This window comes from Podarcis erhardii (assembly GCF_964252035.2).
Source record: "Podarcis erhardii genome assembly, chromosome: 1".
NCBI classification, from domain to species: Eukaryota; Metazoa; Chordata; class Lepidosauria; order Squamata; family Lacertidae; genus Podarcis; species Podarcis erhardii.
The window spans coordinates 107462865-107475810 of record NC_138497.1 but is presented as its reverse complement, the minus strand read 5'-3'; the positions used below and the strand labels follow the sequence as shown (position 1 = coordinate 107475810).

At 48.5% G+C, this 12946-nt stretch overlaps 1 protein-coding gene across 1 annotated transcript in view; it reads right to left on the bottom strand.

Annotated features, from left to right (window-relative positions):
- GALNT5 (polypeptide N-acetylgalactosaminyltransferase 5) overlaps positions 1 to 10477 on the bottom strand; it is a 34749-nt gene extending 24272 nt beyond the window's left edge. The window contains exon 1 of the mRNA XM_081871428.1: positions 8500 to 10477. Coding sequence (XP_081727554.1) covers positions 8500 to 9782 — 1283 coding nt within the window. The 5' untranslated portion in view covers positions 9783 to 10477. The remainder of the gene's footprint in view (positions 1 to 8499) is intronic.
- Positions 10478 to 12946: the final 2469 nt, after the last annotated feature.

Below are 12946 nucleotides of genomic sequence, written 5' to 3'. Positions count from 1 at the left end.
AAGACAAAACCAATGCATGGCTTGACTGCACTCCTGACATCCATCTCGCTGCCTGATTGGAACAGGCAACTGTTCATTATCCACCTGCACTGTGACAACCTATGGGCTACCAGCAAAAGCATGGTAGATAAAAAGTACGTCTAAAAAGCTGTGGAGTTGCATGTGGCAGGGTGGAGTAGCAGATACAATATCAGGACTGGGAAAATATGAGTACATATCCTCCCTTAACCATAGATCTCGCTGGCCGACTTGGGGACTTTTGGGGTAATACTTCCTCTTAAGAGTTTTTGAGGGCTGGGTGGAGAAATGCAGTGTTTGAAATTAGCCAGGCGCCAGGCGCATTTTGTGCCTGACTACTGACCACTTGCGTCCAAGTGAAGATGCCTGGGTGCCAGGATGGCTCCTGACATTACCAGCTGGAGGTGCATGCCTGGGGAGTTTTGGATCTTGGCTGTTTTCTCACACCACATCCCATAGAATTCTATCAGTTATGTTTTATCTGCACCATCAGAATGAATTTCTGGAAGCGAAACGCTTTTTCTGTGCAGCCTGAGTGGGAGCAATGAAAAACATTATACTAATTGTTGTAGCTTGCCTTCACTTACTCCAGCCCACCGCCCTGCTCACAGTTGTGCAGAATATTCTTACATTTTGAATGGTCCGTGTCACCATTAAGAAAAAAAGATGTAGGAGTCGACAAATATATATGTGGACTGTCCCTGGATAAAGTTCTCAATGCTCTTAACCTAGCTCAAGGTTGTCATCTGAACTAGCCATATGTTTAACTGATAATCAGTCAAAGACAGCCCATCCTTAAAAATAATTTAAAATAAGACTTTAGAGCCTTCTTGGCCAAAAATGACAGCTAGACATTTCGTTTCTGGCAGCTGCAACCTTGGTTTTAAGGAGCCATTTGGCACCTAGCTTGTGCGTATGAGTTTCTAACACTGGAGAAATGGAATGATGTGATACACACACCTTGGAGGCGGAACAGTAAACGAACAGTAATAACAGCAATGTGTAAAACATGCAGCACAGTTTTAAACACAGAAGAGCTCTTAGACCACCTCAAACACAGTCCCTGTTCTCCCAATGGCCAACCAGATGCCCACAGGAAGCTGACAGGTGGGACCTGAGCTCAGGAGCACTGTCCCCCTCTAGCAGTTTCCAGCGACTGCTTTTCAGAAAGATATTGTCTCCGATTGTGGCGGCAAAGCACAATGAACTGGACTAATCCTCTTTTAAAGCTGTCCAAGTTGGTCGCTATCACTGCCTCCTTGCGGGAGAGAGTTATCTCCAGTTTAAGTGTGTACTTTGTGAGGAAGCAATTTCTTCCTGGAAGGTTCAAAATGGAACCTAGGTACAATGGGCCAAGGGAAATGTAGTTCCCATAGCTCCTCACATGCCCAGGAGCCATGGGAACTATAAACCTATGTTCCCTTGAGTCTAGGATGTCAGCACTAGGGGACTGAAGGGAGCCCTTCTTTTGAATCTCCCCATTGCTGTCACAACCACTGCGAGGATAGGAAATGAGAGGAGCAACTGGCAGCATTGCGAACTGGGCTGGACCTGGACTTTGGTTGGCTATGCAGGGAGGGTGAAAAACCGCACACAAAAAACAAATTTCAGAGTCTCGTCTAATTACTGTAGTTAAACTAACACTGGGGGCTCCTTAGAACAGAATGCAAGCTCAGTACAGTACAGTGGTACCTCTGGTTGCGAACGGGATCCGTTCTGGAGGCCCGTTCGCAACCTGAAAAGAACGCAACCCGCATCTGTGCGTCTGCAGGTCATGATTCGTCGCTTCTGCACATGCGGTGATTTTGCGCGTCTGCACATGTGGCGAAACCCGGAAGTAACCCTTTAAGGTACTTCCGGGTCGCCGTGGGATGCAACCTGAAAACGCGCAACCTGAAGCAAACGTAACATGAGGTATGACTGTATTCCGAAGTGATTTTCAGTTTGGAAACAGATACAAACAATCCTAGTTTTATTCCGGAAGAGGTGGAAAATAGATTTCTAGTGCACTCTAGTGGCTGCAGGCCGGATGTGTGAAATCCTATAAGAAATTACAGTAGTTTCTCCATGCTTCATAGAAGTAGGAATGTGAGAAGATATAAAACACTGAAATGTTAAGACTCCAGCAATAAGGAAAAACAGCTAAAATGCCTATTTAGCACCAAAGATACTTCCTTAGCCGGTGTGTAGCCATTCATCCTTGTTAATCATGATTAAATAAATACACTGTGGAACACTGTGGCCCAAGCAGGCTGCCGAGATGGGGAGCCGCAGGGCCAGTTAAGTTAAAGCCTTGAAGTGGACCAATTATTTTACTGGCAAAAAGGGTACTTTAAATGGAAAATGTAAAAAATGCAAAACAGAACATTGCAACTGCTTCTGAAGCCATTCCCCAGGCACCCCTGTCATGTAAGGTTACATGGGTGGTGACTGGAGTGGGTCTTCTCAGGTGTTGCATCCCAGCTAGGAAACCTTCTCCCTGGGGATGCTTCCTAGCAGCCCAATTCAATGCAAGGACTTTGACCAACGCATCCCCTTCTCCTCCTCCCTCTGTGTTTACTACAACTGGTTTTCGTTATTTCTGTTGTGTTTGTAGTCACTTTGAGACATTTCTAAGAGCAAAGCGACTAACTAGCAACCACAATAATATCTGCAAAACTTTTGCTGCTGTTGTTGTTAGCTTGTCAAAATAAAAGCCTCTCCTTTCGCTCTACCTAAGCTGGCAAACGCTGATGTCTGCAAAGCAACAAGGTCTGAATGTAGCCCACTAGGCCTATATATCAAGAAGGAACAGAACAAAATCTGCAGATCTGAGGGGGCGATAAAAATTTCTCCCATTTCAATGAATTTGTCATTTCATTTCATGGCAGTAAAAAGGAGGAGGAGGCAAAGGGCTGGGTCAGGTCTGAGTCTTTCCTGCTTGAACAAAAGGCTGAGGGAAAAGCATTTCTCTCCATTCCTATTTGCAATTCATTGGTGGGCTTGATGTGGTGCCTTAAGGGGGGCCTTCGCTCCCTAAGCTCCAATATCTTCAAGGGGATCTTGAGGAGGCCACAACATCCTACCAAAGAACTTCTCACAGAGTCAATTCTCTCAATTGTTCCTTGAGAATGTTTTATGTGGTTGTTGTTCCCCCATATCCGTATCTTTGCCTCCCTTGCCTCTGGGACGTTTTGTTTGGGGAGACGGCTGGAATTTCCAAGCAGCCCTCACAGCAAGGGAAGTTAGAGAGAGAGAGAGAGAGAGAGAGAGAGAGAGAGAGAGAGAGAGAGATGGTGGAAAAGACGCTGGAGAGCCACAGCTGTCAGAGTAGAGAATCTTGGCTTGATGAACAAATGGCCTGACCTGGTATAAGGCAGGTACATTCACTGCTGGTGCTATGAGGTAGGTGCATGGAAGGTGAACCTGTAATATATGGTGCAAGCATCCCCTCCACTTACATGGGGGTTACGTCACGGGCCCTCATGCACATAAGTGTAATTGCATAAAGTGAGAGAGCACCCTCTAAAAAGCCTCTAAATCCCTATTTCCCCTTCCTCTCCAGGTCTCTCTCTAATCCAGACCAAAATAACTAGAGTTGAAGCTCTGGAGGCTGGAGGATATGCAGGAAAGTGTCTGTGGCGGCTGCTCCACTACCCTGCGTATCAGCTGAGCAGGCGGGGAGGCTGAGCAGCCTAAACAAAGCCTCACTGTGTTATACAGTGGTACCTCGGGTTAAGTACTTAATTCGTTCCGGAGGTCCGTACTTAACCTGAAACCGTTCTTAACCTGAAGCACCACTTTAGCTAATGGGGCCTCCTGCTGCTGCTATGCCGCCGGAGCACAATTTCTGTTCTAATCCTGAAGCAAAGTTCTTAACCTGAAGCACTATTTCTAGGTTAGAGGAGTCTGTAACCTGAAGCGTATGTAACCTGAAGTGTATGTAACCCGAGGTACCACTGTACCAGGATTGTCCTTGCAGTAGAGGAGAGGTGGGGTACCTACACTCCTGGGACAATTTCACCTGAGTGGCAAGGAAGAAGGGGAAAAGGCGGGTGGAGGAAGGGGTAGCAGAACGAGACGGAGAAAAATACAAATAGAAAAGGAGATGGGAGGGAGAGGGGAGAAGGGAGAAGGGAGAAGGGAGAAGGGAGAAGGGAGAAGGGAGAAGGGAGAAGGGAGAAGGGAGAAGGGAGAGGGGAGAGGGGAGAGGGGAGAAAGAAAGAAAAAAGAAAGAAAGAAAGAAAGCCATAACAACTTTGGATTTGGCCCTGGCCCCCCACAAACAAATTGTTCCTGAGGCAATGTAGCCCTTGGCAAAATTCACACCATACATTTAAAACTTATTTCTCCCTCAAAGAACACTGGGAACTGTAGTTTGTTAAGGGTGCTGGGAATAATAGCTGTCTCTGTATGTGCGAGGGGGTAAACTACATTTCCCACGATTCCTGGGGGCGGGAGACAATATGTGTTTTAAATGTATGGTGTGTACACAGACCTCGACAGTAAAAGCATTACCTCAAGCCCTGCACTAGGATAAAACAAACTCCCAGGGCATTTTAAATAATTTAAACGTTACTAAAATAAGAAGTAGGAGAAGAAGAAGAAGAAGAGAGTGTGTTGCTGTTTTTTTTTTATAAAACCAACAACATCCACCACCCTAGGCAGATTTTAGAGGAAATACTTGTTTCCCAAAGCAAACTTTTCAGCATGTTCACAGTGGAGAAACTTGTTCAGCGCCAACAATACACTCGCATAACTTCCTTGTCGACATACGCAGAGCAAACAAGTTGCTTTGCTGATGTGAACGATGAAAGTTAAGGGTGTCCTGTGTCAGTGGCTGACTGTTTGCTTGTTTGGAGTCTGCGACCGGCCTATCCCAGCCGATACACCCTGACACACTTTGGCAATTGATTTATCTCATGGGCAGGAATGTTCCTTCTCCAAAGCTGATAAGCTAAGGGAAAAAAAAAAAGGGAAATCCTTGTGCTCCGTATTCAAGGCTGCAAAAAGAAACAGTCTCCTCCCCCCCTTGAGTGAACGAGTGCGTCACTAACTGTTCTTCTAACTTTGCGGTAACAGTGCAGGCTACCTAATCTGATGGACAACTTTCCAGTTTTCTGTGTGTACTCCGATGCCTGAATTAACACTCCCACAGCTGGGCTGGACATCTTGACCGAGAAAACTGCAGGCTCATTTCCATAGTCACCACTTCTACTTTGGACTCTGACACAGCGCCCGGAATGCACATGCCCTGCAGATTTATGCTGTTGTGGGACTTTCAATTAAGAAAGAATAGGATAGTGGAACAGCTTACTCCAGTGGCTCAGGCCACAATCCTATGGGCACTTAATGAGGTATTACTCAGGGCCGGACCAGGACATTTTGCTGCCTGAGGCAAAGGGTGAGATGGTGTTCCCTCCCGCACAATTCTATATCGAGAAGCTGACAAGACTGGCCATCAAACCTCACTTCAGCTCTAAAAATGTGAGTCCTCCTATACACCTGAGGGCAGCTGGCTAGCTTAGGGAGCGGCACAGAGCAGGCCATGTCCTGCTCTGCCCTCCCAGCTTCTACCGCCTGAGGCTGCCGCCTCACTCTGCCTAATGGTAGGACTGGCAACAGCAGGCACATCTATTCACTGAAAATGTTTTACAAGCCACTTTATCTTATCAAAAGGCAATGTAATCAGTGCTAACGAAGCATGACAGATAAAGGGCAAGGAACTAGATCCGGTCAGCTGCCCGGATCCTTCTGTCCCCACCTGCCACGTTTCACGTTGGCGGCCCCTCACCTGTAAAGCCACCTGGCATCAAAATGATTTTGCCCACGGGGTTTAAAATTAAAATTGGAAGAGGGGACTATGCCTCTCACGAAACTTTGTAGTGCTAACAATCCGCTGATCTTCGGAGCTTGCACAGAGCCCATACGCCGCGTGGTGCAAGCACCGACCATCAGCCGATTGTCAGGTGTTCAAAGGGATGTGTGCCATTCTATGAGAGTCCTGCTGGTCAGCTGATGGCCGGGGCTTGCAAAAAGCAATGCACGGGGCTCCGCAAACCCCTTTTGAGCCTAGACACACATCTGACGACATACACGGTCTCTGGGACAGCTCAGTTGTTAGAGCATGATATTCTTAATCTCAGGGTTGTGAGTTTGAGTCCTGTGTTGGTCAAAAGATTCCTGCACTGCAGAGGGTTGGGCTAAATGACCCTTGTGGTTTCTTTCAACTGTACAATTCTATGAAGGGTAGGGCAGATGGGTGACTTGGTTGAGGAAGCTGAGGGGGTGTTCATTAGGCCTGCGGGCTGGAGGTTCCTCAATGCTGCAATTGGCCAACAATTAGATTAGGGAGCAGGTCCTATTGGAATAAGTATGACTGGCTTCTGAGCAAAACTTCTTCAGATGGTGCTGCTTGAATTCAGTGTAAGGGATCAGTGAAGCTCAAGCATCTTCCCATTATTTCTCCCAGCCCTCATACACTTGAGCAGCGGCTGAGCCACGTCCCAATGTTTGAGTTCCTCCACATCGCCCTACAAAAGCGTTGACTTTGTCTCCTCTTACAGCAATGCGCTGGTTTTGCCTGGGAGAATTCCCCCACTTAACTCTTGAGAGTTTATAATAATGGCTCTCAGGCTGAACTACTGCGCAAACAGAAAATATTAGAACAATCCACAGCCGCTCTGGAAAATATACCTGCCCCCCCCCATCTCACTCTATACTGAGTGCCACAATCAAGAAATGCAGAGAATCAGCTTGCTCCCAGCATCAAATCCAGCAAGGAAAGCTCCCTCTTGAAGGGCTTCCTTGCCATCAGAGGAGCTTAACAGATATTCTATATATTGCCAGCACATGTCAGAATGATCCACAGTGGAAAAAACCTCATCTTCCAGGATGGAGTCCCAGTGTGATCAATGGTTAGAGTGATGGACCCTTTGGACCTCCAGATGGCATGGACTACAACTCCCATCATCCCTGACCACTGGACACGCTGGCTGGGGGTGATGGGAGTTGTAGTCCAACAGCTGCTCACGTGCAGAGGCTCCAAGGAAACCTGATTGAGCCCCTAGCTGTTTGCATGTTGGGGCTTTTTTTGCAACACACACTTGGTAGGAGGAGACATGATGTTGGGGGTGGAGCTAAAAAAGCAACCCCACTCTGAATTAAACACTCCATTGCCCTGCACGGTTTTTTTTGTTAATTTTCTTGAGTTACACAGAACACCTCAACAGACCCAAGATCATCCTGTTCCAGGCATTTCTTCAATTCTACTGCCACCTAGTGCCCAGGTTAGGTTAGCACTCAACCAAACCAGAACCTGTTATCCATATACAGTGGTACCTCAGGTTAAGAACTTAATTCGTTCCGGAGGCCTGTTCTTAATCTGAATCTGTTCTTAACCTGAAGCACCACTTTAGCTAACGGGGCCTCCCGCTGCCGCTGCGCGATTTCTGTTCTCATCCTGAAGCAAAGTTCTTAACCTGAGGTACTATTTCTGGGTTAGCGGAGTCTGTAACCTGAAGCGTTTGTAACCTGAAGTGTCTGTAACCCGAGGTACCACTGTATACAGTATAGGAAGAACCTATCACCGGACAGTTTATTAATCAAGCCACCACTATAGAGAACAGCTACAATGCCATGAACTATGAAGCCAGGCAATATAGTAATGAAACACTTCATCCTATATACATCCTATAGGTACAGTGATTACCTATCAACAACGTGGTCCTGATTTGGAGAGCTAGTGTGAACCAGAAAACAGGGTTCATTGAGAACCTTAAAAACCTTTAGCTTGATTCTCAGCTTAGCTGCAGGAAAAAGGTAGCATTATTCAGGGACACAGGGATTTCTTTACTATATTATTATCATTTTTGCATACTAACGTGTGTAAGGCTGGATGTTAAAATTTAAGAAACGGTTATTATAAACACACATATTAAATTAAGGTGTTAATTTGGATTAATTAAGACTATATAGGATGCTTGTTTCCAGTTGATACTTTAAGTTAAAGTGGGAGCAAGTCTTAAAACTGTGTACAATGGTACTTGGTTTTCGAATTTAATCCGTTCCGTGAGTCCGTTTGACCCCCAGAACTGTTCCAAAACCAAGGTGCAGCTTCTGATTGGCTGCAGAAGCTTCCTGTACTCAATCGGAAGCTGCATCGGATGTACAGCTTCCAAAAAACGTTTGCAAACTGGAACGCTTACTTCCAGGTTTGTGGCGTTCAGGAGCCGATGTGTTTGGGAGCCAAGCCATCCGACAGCCAAGGTACCACTGTACAAAGTTAGTACTTGCATGCAGTATATGAAAAGCATTGTTGTGGCTTCCCATAAAATGAATGGGGATGGGTTTCTTTTTACACTAAATATTAATGTTTCCATTGCTGCTCAAGATTTATTGGCAACTAACGCGAAGCAACTGGCATAAAATCCATTTGATCTCTGGGCAATTCATGCCAGCCCAAGTCCAGACTTGTGCAAGGCAAGAAATCGGGTCTCTTACCCAGCGGGCCTTGTGTCCTCGATGGCTCGGTCTAGTGGGATGAGGTCACTTAGGAAGACATTGAAGTTCCCCTCCTTCCACCTCCTTTTTGCCTCCTCTTCCTTCTCGCCTGGGACCACCGCAGGGCGCCCATATTGACCCAGCGCTTTGGGGTCCCTTGGGGCCAAGGTCCTATCAATGGTGAACACTTTGTGCAGCTTGGCCCTTTCTGTGAAATGGGTCCCATTGGTTTGCCTTGATTGGTCCTGATGGGCTGAACGGGCCCCATCGGCCTTCCCTAGCTCGGCCTTTCCAACTGGAATAACTTTTAGGGTCGCCGCCGCTCCCTTAACAGCGACCTCCTGGGTCGCCCCCGCCGCAGTCACTCGCGCCTTTTCCCCGACGGCTCCACGTCCTCCGCCTTCGGGAGCCTGCGCGGCCGCGGAGACCACCCGCGCTCCCTCCTTGCTTATAAGCACCACTTGGTTAGGCAGGACGACTTTTGCACCGGCAATTCTGGCCGCCGCCGCCTCCTCCTCGGACAGCTTTCCTGGACGTGGCGCACCCGGAGACTTCTGCGCTGCTTCCGAAGCGGCAGGCAAATCCAGGCCCCCGGGCCGTTTTGCAGGGACATTTGGCCCGCTCAGTAGCCCGGGGCCGCCCCGAGGTCCCTCAGATTTGCTTCCGTTGGTGGGCAATCCAGCCACGGCGCCTTTCTCCCCTAATCCACCTTCGGGTATAAAAACCGCCTCCTCTCTCCTCCTGGATCCCGCGCTTAACGGCCCGGGCCCTTTGGCGGCGACTTTACTTCCGACGGCAGGCGCGTCGAGCGCCCGCCCCGGCGACCCGCTGGCAAGAGGCGGCTTTGTGGGCGGCGGGCGAGGGGAGCCGGCCTTCGCGCTCCATTTCTTCTCCGCGGGGGCGGACGGAGCGTGGTTCCGGACGTCGACGGCGGCCGTCCAGTGCAGGCTGGGAGCTGCTGCCGCCGCTTGAGGGGTTGCGCGCCTCCATTGCGCGCCGGGCTTCCCCCTCTTCTTGCTCGGGCCGCCGCGTCCCTTCTCCTCGAGGCCCCTTGGCGGCGCCCCTGGCAGCTCCTCTCCTCGTCGGGCGCCGTCGAGGCTCTTCTCCCGCCAGCCGCGCAGCCTCTCCCGCCGCACCATCTCCTCCTTGAGGACGCGGGTGTTGATCTCGCCGAAGGAGAGGCGCAGCGCTGCCATGTCGAAGAGCAGCCACACCACCGAGGCGGCGAAGATGAAGGCCAAGGCTCGCCCGCTGCCTCGGAAAAGCTTCCGGAGCTTGTTCATCTCGGCAGAGGGAAAAGTTCTCCTCGGGTCGCTCCGGGCACAGCCGGAGGCGCCTCCTGGGGCCCTCCTTCCCCGCTCGGGAGGCTTCCTAGGCCTGCTGCTCTAGCCGAGGCTGCCGCTCCCGGCTGCCCGCCCTGGGCATCTCGATCTAGGGGGAGCCTCCGCCGCCGCCGCCGCCGCGCCGGCCGCCTGTTGCTCCCTGCCTGCGTGGCGTCGTCCCCGGGGCTCGGCGCGCGCCTCGCAGCCACGCGGCATGGCCCGAGCGCCCCCGGGGCCACTTGCTGGTTGGTCTGCCCGCCCGCCTGCCTCGCCTCTTCGCCCGGACCCTTCCTTCAGGCTAGGCGCACGCTGCCCTGCCTGGGCCGGGAAGGAACCTTGCAGGCGGCTGCAGCAAATCAGCTGCTGGAGCAATTGCTCCCTTTCTCTCTTCCCGCCTCCCCAACCCCCTCTCCGCTCTCATTCCTCCTCTGTAACCCAACACCTTCCCGGAGCAGCAAACAACCTCCAGCTTTGCAAAGTTCCTGAGAGAGTGCCGCGTGGCTCCTTGGCTGCCGCCACCTCCCGACCTCGACCCGGTTGCGCCTTTGCAAACACTGGCAGCCAAGATCCGCTTTGTGGTTTGAAGCTGGCGATTCCTTGTCACGGGGAAAATTCTCCCTTTCTGATTATTAGTATCGTGATTATTTATTAAATTTGTATTCTTTCCCTTCACCCGAAGATCCCAAGGCGGTTCGCCACAGAAAAATGCAAAATGAAAATACCAAATACAATACATCATAAAACTAAAACAAACCAAGCCTTGCTTCCTCAAGAAAAGGGGTCATTTTTGGGACACTGTGATAGCTCTTTGAAAAAACAGAGTTGCATGCAGTTCTGGGGTACAGTAAGGATTTCTTTCCTCCATTTATTCCTTTTCAAGATAAGACTTTGCTGTGTCCATTCGCAGCCAGCTCTGCCAGCAATGGAACAAATGGTGTCCCTTGAGAAATAATTTGCTTCTGAGCATGTTAAAAAATTACCCCGCTCCCCACTGCTGAGAAATCTCAGCCGGTTGCCTGGAAGAGGGTCTTAAGATATACACACCACCCTTCAAAGATGTTTTGCATAAGGCAGGGCTGAATACATAACTTGTTTTCAACCAAGCAGCTACATTCCCTCAAGAGGAAACTTTGAGGTATGTGTTCCAGGGCTGGGGGGGGGGGGCAGGTGCAGCAGTGGGTGGAGTCAAAGTCAAAAAGTGGGTGGAGCAACAGGTGTGACTCAAGCTTTGTACAGTAGGCTACATTCCACCCACGCAAAAGTCAAAGGTGTGATACACCTCCCCCCCCCCACACTATTTCTCTATCTTGTTCTATCCGGGCAAGAAAGAGGCACTATCACAATTCAAGGATGCTTTCCACCACTCAGGCAAAAGCACTTGAGAGTGTGGAGCAGGGTCTCTGAGGGCTGTGGTCCAGGAAAAGTCCTGATAGGCCTGGAAGTTTAATACATGCATTAAACTCCTGGGCCTAAGAGTATGTTCACATTAGTGGCTTGGAACACAGAGAAACATCTGCATGTACAAAATTGTTGGCATCGGGGTGAGGATGTCTTCACCCAACGCACATGACTTTTTCAGTTTCCCAGGCCCTGCAACCCCCCTAGAACTCCTATTCATTTGCATGCTCATCTGCACAGGCACAATGGCTCTCAGGCTATGTTCCCACTATCGCTTACTGTGCATCCAGTTTTCTAGTTGGACTGAAACTGGTTTGAGGCGGGGACACACATCAAACAGCAGTATGTGTTGTTGGAGTTTATATATCACACTACAGGACAGTTTACAACAAAGTAACACAACAGGTGACATAATGTGCATATATAACATATATATATTATGTAGATACCTAATATAGGTATCTACTAAATAATACGTGTTTAGTGGCAAGTATAAAAATGAAGTTAAAATATATATATTAAAAAAACCAGCAACATACAGAAACAGTGCTAAGTGCAAATATCATCTCTGTGCAAAGTAAAAATAAAAATTGAGTAACACAGTTTTCTGCCCTTTCATGAAAACCAAAATCTGCCTGAGGCAGTTGCTTCACTCTGTCTATTGATAGAAGTGGCCTTGCGAGCACCGGGCCCAGGATGCAACATGCTCCAAATGGAGGTTTTCACACTGAGGCTCCAAAAGCGCCCACACCCTACCACAGGGCTGCAGCCTCTGATAGCAACAAATCACAGTGAGCGGCCAGCCCAAATAAAACAGGATGTTTTGAGCAGATTCCTATCTGCCAAATGAATGAATTATTCACAGTGAATGAAGGGGAATACTCTCACTGTGAATCTGGTGCTTGCATATTATGAATCATGAAACATTTCACAGCTGGAAATGGCATGGTCAAACAGCTCCACCGCAAACTTTGCCGTCTGGTTTTCCTGCTCAGCAAATACAAACGTGCAGGGTTTGTTTGAACAGACTTGCTCAACATGGGGCAGCAGCCTTTATGGGTATGAACTGGTTAATTAACTTCAGACCACTCTTAACATTAGAAAAATACTGAGGGTAAGCCTCACATCAGCAAGGAAATCTCGTGTTAAATAAAACACATAGGTTTTTATTAGATTCTTTTAAGTGCAGAGCTTCAGAAGTGGAGGTTGTTGCTTAGTAATAAAATAAGAAATCAAGGCATCTCAGGTGTCAGAGCAACCTGGGGTCTTTAGAAAAGAATGGATCACATATTTCACTACAGCACAGACACTGAGGTCTATCTCTGAGGGCGTTCTGGCAGTTCCCTCACCATGAGATGTGAGGTTACACGAAACCAGGCAGAGGGTCTTCTTGGTAGTGGCTCCCTTCCTGTGGAACACCCATCAGATGTCAAGGAGATACAACCTTTAGAAGACATCTGAAGAAAGCCCTGTTTGGGAAGATTTTAATGTTTAATGTTTTATTATGTTTTTGTATATGCTGGAAGCAACACAGAATGGCTGGGCAGGCCAAGTCTCCCTGTTATATACCTACTGGGATTGACAAGGCATCTGACCCTCACCTGAATCTCTTTTTTTCCAAATAATTTTTATTAATAGGCCAATCAAATCACATTAATTCCAAATCACATTGGTTCCAAATTATACAGCCAGATTTTTAAAATTTTATTGGGTGTACCCATACTTCG